This window comes from Crassostrea angulata, chromosome 4 (assembly GCF_025612915.1).
Source record: "Crassostrea angulata isolate pt1a10 chromosome 4, ASM2561291v2, whole genome shotgun sequence".
Taxonomy (NCBI): domain Eukaryota; kingdom Metazoa; phylum Mollusca; class Bivalvia; order Ostreida; family Ostreidae; genus Magallana; species Magallana angulata.
In genome coordinates this window covers 34,947,099-34,959,891 of record NC_069114.1, presented here as the reverse complement: position 1 = coordinate 34,959,891, position 12,793 = coordinate 34,947,099, and the positions used below count along the sequence as shown (strand labels likewise).

Here is a 12,793-nt window from a genome sequence, read left to right as displayed (position 1 = left end):
TCAGATCCCCACCCTTAAACCATATATATTCTTGTTACTTGTGTCAAGGGGCATCAAATGGTATGTAGGTCATGGGCCCCGGGGGTGGTCATGACCCCCCATCAAACAGGAAGTGCATGAATATATTGAAAACGGTTGAGATCCCCACCCCTTTCACCATATATATTCTTGATCTTTAAAGGGCATCAAAAGGTATGTAGGTAATGGGCCTCAGGGTTAAATTTAATTTTTCAAAACCGTAATGCACATCTATAGAACAGTCCCTATCATATCCCAAGATATGATGTGTCTATCCATTTAATCATAATAGGAGCTCTTGGATCTATGTTTTTTTTAAAAGTGATAAACGTCCATTTTCTGCTACTATTTGACTCCCTGGATGAAATTTAAATTTTTAAAACCTTATTGCACATCTATAGGACAGCCCCAATTTTATCCCAAAAGATGACGTAGCTACTCCAAAAGTTGTAAGAGGAGTTCTGGGAACCATACTTTTTTTTGCAAAAAAACGTCATTTTTTGTTGCCCACTGATCCCCTTAATAAACAAAAAAATTCTGGAACCTGATCACACCTCAATATGACACCCCCAATCATATTTTAGAAGATCATTTGACTACTGCCAAAAAAAATGACGTTTTTGAAACCAATTATTTTGTAAAAAAAATGTCATTTTTCAGCCATTAAATGACCCCCAGGACAAAATTGAAAATTCCAAAACCTTATTGCGCATCTATAGGATACTCTAAAACATATTCCAAAAGATGATTTGCCTACTGTTGAAAATGTAGGAGGAGTTCGAGGGAGAAGGTTTTTTGTGGAAACGTCATTTTTTACCAATTATTTGACCCCCAGGATTAACAGAGAATTTTTGAAACCTTTTTACAAAACAACATGATACCCCAAATCAAACTCCAAGAGTTCAGTTTGCTGGTTTATAAGATGTAAGAGCAGTTTGAGAAAGTAAAATGTGACAGACAGACGGACGGACGGACGGAACAGGGTAACAACAATATACCCGAACTTTCTTTAGAAAGTGCGGGTATAATAAAATACATCAGAGCAGGCCACTTTTAGAGGGACGGACAGGGACCAAAATCTAAAAATTAATTTTATGTGGCCTTATGGTGAAAAATTTACATATAACTCAACTCCAGCTACAAAAATTTTTGGTTACCCTTAGTCACATTGAGACAATAAATATGGAGATATTATTCTGGGTGCATTCTAAAATCATTCCAATATTAATAGTATTGCAACATCAGCTCTTCTACCACATTCAATATATTTAAATATTTCCTTTAATATTATGTCATTTAATTAAGCAATGGCAGTGCATAAGTACGATATTTTCATTACATGATTTGCAGACTTGCAGTAGATATAAATATAAACTTACAATTGTAGAAGTCTCTGTAAAAATAAAATGTATAAAGTCATCAATATATAAAATCAAAACATACATCAAATTTCCGCTCACGCAGCATTTTTGGAAAATTGTGTTTTAAAAATTTTTCTAATAAAAAAATTTACAATTTTTTCCCATCAGAATATGTTTTAAACTTATCAAATTTTAATATGAGCAAGGTCGTCCGTCACTTCTGGTCGTCATCGGAAGTGATTACAAAATTTCGATTTTTGGAATTTTAAAGCATACATGTTTCGTAGACATTTTTGTACTGAATACAAAACTAAAAACCATTTTAAAATCAAACAATGCATTGCAGTGATATTGAAGTTTTAAAATAACCTTTTCCGGAAATTTTAATTCTGCAGTGTAGGTCCAAATATTAGTTTAAAAGGAAGTTAATATAGTAACTTGTACCAAATGTCAAAATTTTAATACAACCCTATCATTAATTTAATATCAAACAAAAGACCCACTCATTGCTCGCAACGAGATCGTGTCTAGTTCTACTACTAATCCTTATAACACAAGTGTACCTGATTTAGAGATGTCTCCCCCTGTTGTTTTTGATGCAGATGTTCTAAGTTTTGGGCCATTTTCATTAGGTGTGTCTGATGCTGACATTCCTTGATTTGAACTGTCTTTGTTTGGTGATTCAGACGTTGATGATTTTGAATCCTCTTTCGCTGATGTTTCTAATACAGGTGTTACAATCTTTTCTAGTGTGTCTGATGCTGACATACCTTGATTTGAACTGTCTCTGTTTGGTGATTCAGGTGTTGACAATTTTGAATCTTTTTTTGCTGATGTTTCGAATACAGATGGTGTTTTGATCTTATTTTTAGTGTCTGATGCTGGCATTCCTTGTTTAAAGCCGTCTTCGTTTGGCAATGCAGACATTAATGATTTTGCAACTTCTTTTTCTGATGATGCACCTAAGACATGTGTTTCTGAATTCAAACTCATAATTTCCTCTTGTGTCATTGATGTTGACATTCCTTGATTTGAACTGTCTCCATCTGGAGTTAGTGCTTCTTGTATTTCTGGTTTTGAACCATCTACCTCTGTTGTTCCAGTAAATGGAGTATGTTTCCCTTCTATTTGTAGTGGAGTCCTTTCTAACGCATCTGTCCTATCTTTTTTCCTATAATCTAATTGAAAAACGTTCTATGAATAAAAGTTTTAATAGACGTTAATATTATTTTACTTTAAAACAGCTCTATAAGTAATATTAGAGTTAACAAATGTGAACAAATTCAAAGCCATACCCAATTGCAAGGACCTCAAAGATGTACAAGGAATATTCTCCCAAATTTTCAACGCTGCAAAATTTAAACATTGAATTTAAGTGCAATTATTTTCAAAGAGTTAAATTATACATAAACATATGTTAAATGGCAATTCAAACATTATGATTTAACAATTTTATTCATAAAGTTAACAATAATGTACTGTTATACATTAAAATTTGGTATTTAATCATAGTGTTAACATTTTTAAGATTTCATGATCTTTGATTATCAATTAAAATTTACAAAGTAAACAAGAGGACCAGGGCCCATATTTCCCACCTGAGCAACAATAGCCATAACTTATTAAACAAGAGGCCAATTGGCCTTAACGGTCACCTGAGTAGCATATATCCAATACACAAACTTGTCATGGAGTCTCATATATGCATCTAATTAATTAGGTTTCATACTGGAGTAGAAAAATTATAAATTCGTAATGACAACCACATTTAATTCAAAAAGAACTGTGAAACCTATAATTTTGGTGAAAAACTAAAAGATCTGGTCTACAAAATAATGAATTTAGTTTTCCTTTCAGGTGTGTGGGAGTAAAGAAGATAATTTTTTAACGTTATATGCATTAGCATCTATACATCCATTTTGGCCCTGCCCTAGAGTCAAAACCCATACCCCAGGGGACATGAAAATTAAAATTTCAGTAGAGGACTTCCTGGTAAACATAATTATTAGTCGTTTTTTTTATACAGATGTGTGAGAATAGAGAAGAAGATTTTTAAACATTATATGCATTAACACTTTATCGCCATATTGCCCCCCCCCCCCCTCATGTCCTGAACCCCTGACCCAGGGGCCCTGAATTTCACAATTTAGGTAAAGGAGATTGTGGATATCATAACCATGTATTCAGTTTTTTGCCCACATGTGTGGGAGTAGAGAAGAAGATTTTTTAAGATTTAAATCATTTTTACTATATGGCCATATTGGCCCCACCCCAGAGCATGGACACCTAACAAAGGGGTCATGAATTTCACAATTTTAGTAGAGAGCCTCATGGACATCATAATCATGCATTTAGTTTTTAACAAATATATATGGGAGTAGAGAAGAAGATTTTCTAAGATTTAATACCTTTTTACTATTTGGCCATATCGGCCCCACCCTAGAGCCTGAACCCCTGACCGAGGGGTCATGAATTTCACAATTAAAGTAGAGGGCTTCATGGACATCATAACCATGCATTTAGTTTTTAACAAATATATATGGGAGTAGAGAAGAAGATTTTCTAAGATTTAATACATTTTTACTATTTGGCCATATTGGCCCCACCCCAGAGCATGGACACCTAACAAAGGGGTCATGAATTTCACAATTTTAGTAGAGAGCCTCATGGACATCATAATCATGCATTTAGTTTTTAACAAATATATATGGGAGTAGAGAAGAAGATTTTCTAAGATTTAATACCTTTTTACTATTTGGCCATATCGGCCCCACCCTAGAGCCTGAACCCCTGACCGAGGGGTCATGAATTTCACAATTAAAGTAGAGGGCTTCATGGACATCATAACCATGCATTTAGTTTTTAACAAATATATATGGGAGTAGAGAAGAAGATTTTCTAAGATTTAATACCTTTTTACTATTTGGCCATATTGGCCCCACCCTAGAGCCTGAACCCCTGACCCAGGGGTCATGAATTTCACAATTTATGTAGAGGGCTTCATGGACATCATAATCATGCATTTAGTATTTAACAAATATATATGAGAGTAGAGAAGAAGATTTTCTAAGATTTAATACATTTTTACTATATGGCCATATTGGCCCCACCCTAGAGCCAGAACCCCTGACCCAGGGGCCATAAATTTCACAATTTTGGTAGAGGGCCTCATGGACATCATAACCATGCATTCATTTTTTTCCTCACTTGTGTGGAAGTAGAGAAGAAGATTTTTGAAAATTTGGCTTTTTTTGCATATTTGGCCCCGCCCGTGGCACCCCAGGGGTGGTAGAGCCATAAATTTCACAATTTAGATTCTTCTTACCATAGAGATGCTTCACACCAAAAATGGTAATGATTGGCCTGGTAGTTTTCAAGAAGAAGTTAAAAATGTAAAATTGTTAACGCACGACGCACGGAGCACAACGCACGACGACGGACGAAGACCAATTGCAATAGGTCACCTGAGTGACTCAGGTGACCTAAAAATCTGCAGACCCAGTTTAGAATACAAATTATCTAGACAATTTATTAGCTTATATCTAGTTTATGAAAAGATTTTCAAATTTTCCTCACATTTTCTTAAGTTTAACATTGAGCTCTTTTTTATGTTTCAGTTTTTGAGAATTTTCGATTTATTTCAATGTAAAAATTCCACACACATCCTTTGTGGCCCCATGCTACGTCCCCACAAGTTACAGATTTTCTTGCCAAATGCTTTTTAAGCAGAGGATTTAAAAAAAATCTCTCTTTTATTCTTTTTTGTTAAAATGCAACCCCCATAAAAAAGCCCCCCTCCACCCTACCCATGGGGATCATGATTTTAACAAACTTGAATCTACACTTCTGTGGAATCATATATATTTGTGCGGGTCAATATTCGTGGGACTAGCTAAAGATTTCTTGTTGGTTGGGACATAATTTTGCTGGTAGCAAGTTCTATTTATACAAATGCTTGTATATACATTGGTGGGGATGTAAATTCATGGGCAAGGGTTACCCATGAAAGCCACGAACATTGGTCCCCCACGAACAATGATGATACCACAGTATCTGAGGATGCTTCAACAAAAGTAACAGCTTTAAAAATCTGGCCAACTAGTTTTGTTAATGATTTTTGAAAAATACCAACAAATTCTTCATGATTTTTAATTATCTTCCTTTTAAATGGGACCTGGCCCTTCCTTTGCCCAATCATGAAAGCACTCCCCCAAGGATGGTTTGTGCCAAGTTTGGTTGAATTTAGCCCAGTTATTCTGAAGAGGATGATGAAAGTTTAAAAAGTTTACAACAATGACAGCAACATTAACAATTACAGCTACAATGACAAAGGACAGTTTTAATCAGAAAAGCTCACTTGAACCTTCAGCTCAGGTCAGCTACTGTGGTTTCATTAATATTCAAGGGAATCAATTTTCGTGGATAAAGTGAAAATAACAGTTTCAAGGATACGTAAATTTGTGGTTAATGATCCTATCAATACAAATTATTAGCAGAAATTGCACTTCAATGAACATTTAATTTCATGAATAAACTTAACAATGAAATCCATCAAAATTAGTATTCAACGAATATTGATGAAACCACAGTAATAAAGTGGAATTGCATTGAAGAAGGAATCACAGTACAGTTACACTATATTAGTTTCTTATGCGTGAAAACTTATTATACCATTGAAGACAACAATGGTTTCATAGATGATAACAGTAAACAGATGTGCAACTTTTTTGGAGGTTCTCACATATAACATGTGAAGGAAAATCAACAATTTTAATAGAAATAAATGTCAAAACAAAAGAATACACACCAAAACAACAAAGTTTTGTTATACTTCAGTTTTCAAAGATTTTTGGACAAAATAATACAACTATCATGATATCAAGGAACCCATAGCTAGCAAAATAAATCATTGATAAAGATGGTTTCCATGATAAATTTTTATCGATACAAGAGGCCAATAGGCCTTAACGGTCACCTGAGCACCATAACCATGCACAAACTTGTCGAGGAGTCTCATATATGCATTTAGTTAAGTTTCATTCTGGCCTGGAGTAGAAAAATTATAATATAATTTTATTGTAATGATGACCACCTCCCTGCCTATAATATTTCAAAAAGGACCCTGAAATCTATAATTTTAGCAAAAAATTTAAAAGATTTAGTGCATGACCTTATATTGAAAAGGTGCAAGACTCAATAGAGAATAAATTTCCCATATGCATGTTTGTCAACTTTCAAGATAGTTTTTTATATGCATAATGTTTTCATAGATAAACTAAAACAAGATGGCTTAGTATACATGTTTTATTTAAAACAACATCCTTCCACATCCCCAGAGGCAGACTTATACCAAAATCAGTTTACATGCATGTACTGCTTACATTGAGTGATTTTTGTTAGCAGATTAAGCCTACTCTGGATATATTGAAATTCAGGGGACCATGCAAATTATTTCAATATATCCGTATTTCAATATAAGCGAAGTTGACTGACGTGAAGCCGCCATTTTTGAAAGTTCAATCCCGATTTAAGCATAGAAAACCGAACCCGAACAAATTATTTGGTCATCATTTATTCATAACAGTGAACAGATTACATGGAATTTTAGTCCTTGAAAGTTTGAATAAAATTATATCCGTAAGTCCTGTAAGTTTCATTTTGTTACTATCATAAACCTCATCATAATATCCGGTCGAATTCTTTTACGTTTTAGAGAAAAAAATCACCAGACTCAAATGCTTCAAACACTGCTGAATGCTGCTTGTATATCAGCGTAAGTGTACTCGCGATAATCTCAAAATCCTTAGCTATTTCGAATTTAGGCTTTGTCCTTTTATCAATAGCCATAACTAGTTCGTATTTAGTGTCCGCAGATAAGTTTTTTTTTCTTTTCCGTGGGATTTCCATATTATGTCTAGCCTCAATACATCCGTATATGTAAAAACAAAACAATCAACAGTGAATAAATTTTACTATTTAAAAGAAGTATAAACACACACGTGATGAGAACTTATCAATTCACACCTTTGCATATTAACCGGTCAGTCTGGCATAATTATTGTCACCAACCCTGACCACAGCCGTCAGGGAGTACTTCAATATAACCGTTATAAAAACAATTAATTATCACCAATGGGGACCGATCAGTGGCTTCAATATAAGCGATATTTCAAAATAGCCGATTTCATTATATCTATTAAATCAATGCAAAGAAAATGAGAGGCAAAAACTGGGGATCTATTTCTATTTCAAAATAAGTGGAATTTCAAAATAAGCGATATCAATATAAGTGGAGAAAGTTGTATTACTTTACTATCAACAAGTCTATTAGTTTATTTAGAAAGTTCAAAAACTGTTTTTGTTTCAAATGATAAAAATGCTTGAATAACTCTTTTCATCATACAACTTCTTAAGGTACTTCACTACACCGAGACTTATACTTTTTAAGACACTACGTCACAAGATGGCGATTTAAATGTTTTGTTAAACTGTTTGTATCAATCAATTCAGATCTATATCGTCATAGCTCAGTGGTTAAAGTATCAGGCTTGTTAACCACAGGTCATGAGTTCGAATCCACCTGGGACTTTTGTTTATGTTTACTGAATGAAATTTTTGAAAATATAAATTTTAGCTTAAATTGCACATTTTTTTGCCTCATTGACATATATACTTCATATCCATCATGCTTTCTATCATAATAAAGTAATTTTCTGCTGATTTGAGAAACTATTTCAAGGTGTAGTGAGGCACCTTAATTACATGTACATTATATTCAATGATTAATTACATTTGTACTAAACATGAACAAACAAATTTTTCTCTTTTCTAAAAACATGTATATGAATTTACTCATTTTTTTCATTGAAATTCCTGAGCAGAATAAAATAATAAGAAAAATATATACCCCCCCCCCCACCATAATCCTTGCCTTACATGTAGGTAACATGAAATATTATTAAAGATGACAGTTTAATGATTTTTTCTAAATATGCAGTCAGGTTTTTTCTGTGTCAGTAGACATTGTTTAAACATTATATACATTACAAAATGTAACACTAAATGACCACTTTGGCCACACCCTGCATTAAGAACCCCTAGCTACCCTGTACACTATATGAGTGTTTTGGCCCTACCCTAGATTCAAATCCCTACATTGTGAGACATGAAATTAAAAATATTGATAGATGGCATTACTTTCTTTCTTTATATGCATGCAGTTTTATTCGGATTCAGAAGAAGTAAAGAAGATGATTTTTTAAACATTAAATGCATTAACACTATAAAAAATTTTGATTATTTTGACCCCACCCTACCGTAGAGTCAGAACCCCTACCTCAGGGGACATGAAATTCATAATTTTGGTAAAAAGCTTCTTGGTCTACAAAATTATGAATTCAGTTTTCTTTGCAGGTGTGTGGGAGTAGAGAAGATAGTTTTTAAACATGATATGCATTAAGGTGGCTCTATACACCCACAGTTTATTCCAATTTTCAATAGAAGACCACATAACATATACTTATCAAATATTAAAATGATGATAGGGATACTATAGGTATTTTTAAAGAATTTTTAAATGTTTTTTCGTGTTTTTTTTAAATAATTTTTAAAAACTTAACTATTAACACATTGAGAGAATTTTCTTTTGTCAGATGATGGATATTTCCTTCGGACAGCTAAAAAAAATATAACACTTCTTAACATTCAAAAATGTTATAAATGCAATTTTTTTTAGTATTTCCCCAAAAAATAATTTTTCATATTTTCTTACTCTGTTGACAAATCATCTGAAAAAGTTGTTTGATGTTATAAGAAAATGTATTTTAATAAATGTGACCAAAAAATTGAATGAAAATAATTCCAAATAACCACCAAATATATTTTAAATTTTATTTGGTGGGAATGTTCCTCAGGAAAGAGTTATCCTTCCTAAGTCCCAAGGCCCAAACACCTTGGGGACTTTTCATTTCTGAGTTGAAGAAAAATTTCCTAAATACCATGTTGGAATAATAAATACATACATATTTCATTATATAAGCCTATATAAGTGAATATATTCGCTTTAATGCAAAACTAAGTCAAATAAATAAAGGGGAAAATTAACTATAGTCTGTCCCAAGTTATTTTTGCTGCATATTTGAACGATTTTTAATAAAATACACATACCTGTGACTGAAGTGCAATTAAAATTGATGGAAGGGAAAATTCCCAAGATAACTTCATTCACACATTATCATTTTTCCCTCGTAAAAATTAACAGGAACGAAAACAGATTCCCTTAGGAGATTTATAATGGGGAATGTCGACATCTTTTCTCCATTCGGAAATACTCCGGACCCCTCGCGCAATTTTTCAACGTTATCATCCGGGCGTCTTCATCTCCTTTGCAATGGAAAAACCTCGTAGACTTTTTATTTTTAGCCGTGTACTGATACCCGACAAGCTAGAGGGGGCGTTTCAAAGGGGAAATCTTGGGATTTTTTCATACTATTGAATGAACATCGTCTGAACCAAGAGGTATTTATAAATATTGAATAATTTAAGAAAATATGCGGCAAAAATATCTTGGGACAGACTATAATAGGAGTTATGTATCCCAACCTGAGAGAAATTCAAAGCCACCCTCCCATCCCCTTAAGGTGTTAAGGAACATCTGTCGATATTAATGTGGATTAAAGTATATTATAATTGAAATACTTTCACCGGTTAGAATTTTCTTTCACAGTATTCAACCAAAAAATGCGTTTTATAAAATTTTGGAAAGTTAAAATTTTATTGTCCTCAACGGGATTCGAACTCATGACCTCCAGATTTGTAGTTAACCCACTACAACACTGCGCTACGCAGTTAGATGTTGGTGATGGGAAAGAAATTACTATTTTAAAAACTATACTTGATTTTATTGTTATTTCGATAAATAATACGACACAACATGAAGGTGTCACATACCACATTACTTGTTAAGTAATGAATTTTCCAATTAAATTAAATCTATTCATTAAACAAATTTTCAAATGAGCGGTCCCCATATAATTTGCCTCAGTTTAAATCAGCCAGTACCAGAATTGCATTCTTCCAGATTTACATTTTTGCGTACTGCGTCATCAAAAAGTGGTGTATAGAGCCACCTTAACACTATACATCCATTTTGGTCCCCAACCTAGAGTCAAAACCCATACTCCAGGGGACATGAAATTTACAATTTTAGTAAAAGACTTCCTTGTTAACATAATTATGAAGCCAGTTTTTCTTACAGATGTGTGAGAGCATATAAAGAAGATTTTTAAACATTATATGCATTAACACTATATAGCCATATTGACTCCTCCCCCTTATGATCTGAACCCCTGACCAAGGGGCCATGAATTTCACACTTTAAGTAGAGGAGTTTGTGGACATATTAATCATGCACTCAGTTTTTTTCCAACATGTGTGGTAGTAAAGAAGAATATTTTCTAAGATTTACCAGTAATACATTTTCACTGTATGGCTAATGGCTATATAGTTATATATATGGCTGTTGTTTTGACGTATTTATGTAGTTATTTATTAATATTGTACATTTACAAATTCATATTCATATATTTTGTTTTGTATATCTAGAAATTCGTATCAATATATTTTGTTTCAGTCAAAGTTATTCTTGAAGGATTTTGAAATTTGCAATTCCCATCAGCGTTTAGCATATCAATATGATACTGTATATTAAAACATTGACATGAGCAGTTTTATTTGTCCATCATTCCTTATTTTGGTTATATTATATCTCTAAAATCACACTCTTTACTAAATGCATAGTATAGAAGTTTTTTTTAGCAGAGGAGTTTTGTATGGTCAAATACTCTACTAACATCAAAGAGGAAAATTATTCTTATACTAATTAATGCACAAAAATCGTGATGTTAAATATTCCTGGAAAATTGACTTATTGCGAACATAGTGAAATGAAAAACACTGTATTGTATTCTAAGTCTACAGTATTATCCACCAAGGGTTGGTGCGGAGCAGATTGTAATCCATTGGCAAGAGAAGATGAGTTGTGTTGTGCATGTACTATGCCTAAATAGTAATCAGGGTTTGTTACCTAGTGCATGAGCTAGACCCAAAAGCATGCTGTATGTGAAATTTAAGGAGGCCGACTTTAGTTTGCATTACGCATGTTTTTGCGCATTCTAACATAATACAGTTGATTTATACTTCTTATGAATTTTTTTCGATATCATTTATAAAATTGAACACAATAAACAAAATGCAGATAAAAATATTTAGATTTTTAAAGGAAATTTTCATTTTTAACACGATTTTTACGTTGTGCGGTAGGGGAGCATTGCCATTGCGCTTTTATGACGTTATGATAAAATGAAGCTTTGTAGGAGTATGTTATAAGAAATAACATAAAAGAAAAAGTAAAAATTGTACGCTGTTGAAATTTTATATAAAGAATGATGCTCTCCTCGAGGACATTTTCCTCATTTTTGGAATGAATCCATTATACCAATCATCATTGGTGATAATCCAAATATATAGCAAAATTTGGTGCATTTTAATATTTTGAGATGGCCCCCACTAAAAACCAGACGGTAGAATTTTGTATTTTTTACATGTAAGGTAGGAAATGATATTACTAATCATATATAACAATTTGGGAAAAAAAGCTATTGTAGTATTTTTTTTAAACTGCTTTGATGTGCGGAAAATGACAGTTTCCTATATATTCCTATTAATAGTACATTGTAAATGTACCTCTATTTTGATATGGTCCCTAAAAAGAACCAGACGGTCGATTTTCATGAACCTTTGCAAATAAACTAGAGTTGGCTTAAATTACATATGGTTAAAAAATAAAGAGTTATGCTATTGTAGTTTTTCCGCAAAAAAAACCCAAATCGGCCTCCTAAAGTTGGGAAGGAATTGGACAAGGATTTTTTTTAACATTTTAAGTCTGATATAACCTTCTCCTTTGACCTATAATAATTTTTCTATGTCACTGCAAAAGACACTATGTGGGTAAAGTACGAGTAAGATAATTGGGCTCCCACAGAGTGGGGCACTTATTATCATTCTTTACAAATTAATACAAGATTGTACATAACATTTTGTTTGTACTTGTATATACATGCATTCAAATTCAACTAAAAAACAATTAACAAAAAGAACTGGGTACGGTAAGCAGCAAAATCGGCCCTGTTTTCAAAGTTAATGAAATTTTGAGTGAAATATTTGGAGAATTAACCGGTTTCAAAACAGTTTGATTTTTGAAAATATCTTTAACGGTTTCCATATAATAGTTATCTAAACATAGCATTGTTTATAGCTATTCAGTTAACCAAAAACGTCATGACGTCATGAAATGTATTGACAACGTTCTTCAAATAATAATTATAGAAAGGATGTTCTGGTATATAATGTAAAAA

General features: G+C 32.8%; 1 protein-coding gene across 1 annotated transcript in view; it reads right to left on the bottom strand.

Annotated features, from left to right (window-relative positions):
- LOC128180413 (uncharacterized) overlaps positions 1–12,793 on the bottom strand; it is a 52,079-nt gene that overhangs the window by 25,743 nt on the left and 13,543 nt on the right. The window contains exons 6-8 of the mRNA XM_052848520.1: positions 2,675–2,728; positions 1,943–2,557; positions 1,398–1,411 (exon numbers count right to left, since the gene is read on the bottom strand). Of these exons, the coding sequence (XP_052704480.1) occupies positions 1,398–1,411; positions 1,943–2,557; positions 2,675–2,728 (683 nt within the window). The remainder of the gene's footprint in view (positions 1–1,397; positions 1,412–1,942; positions 2,558–2,674; positions 2,729–12,793) is intronic.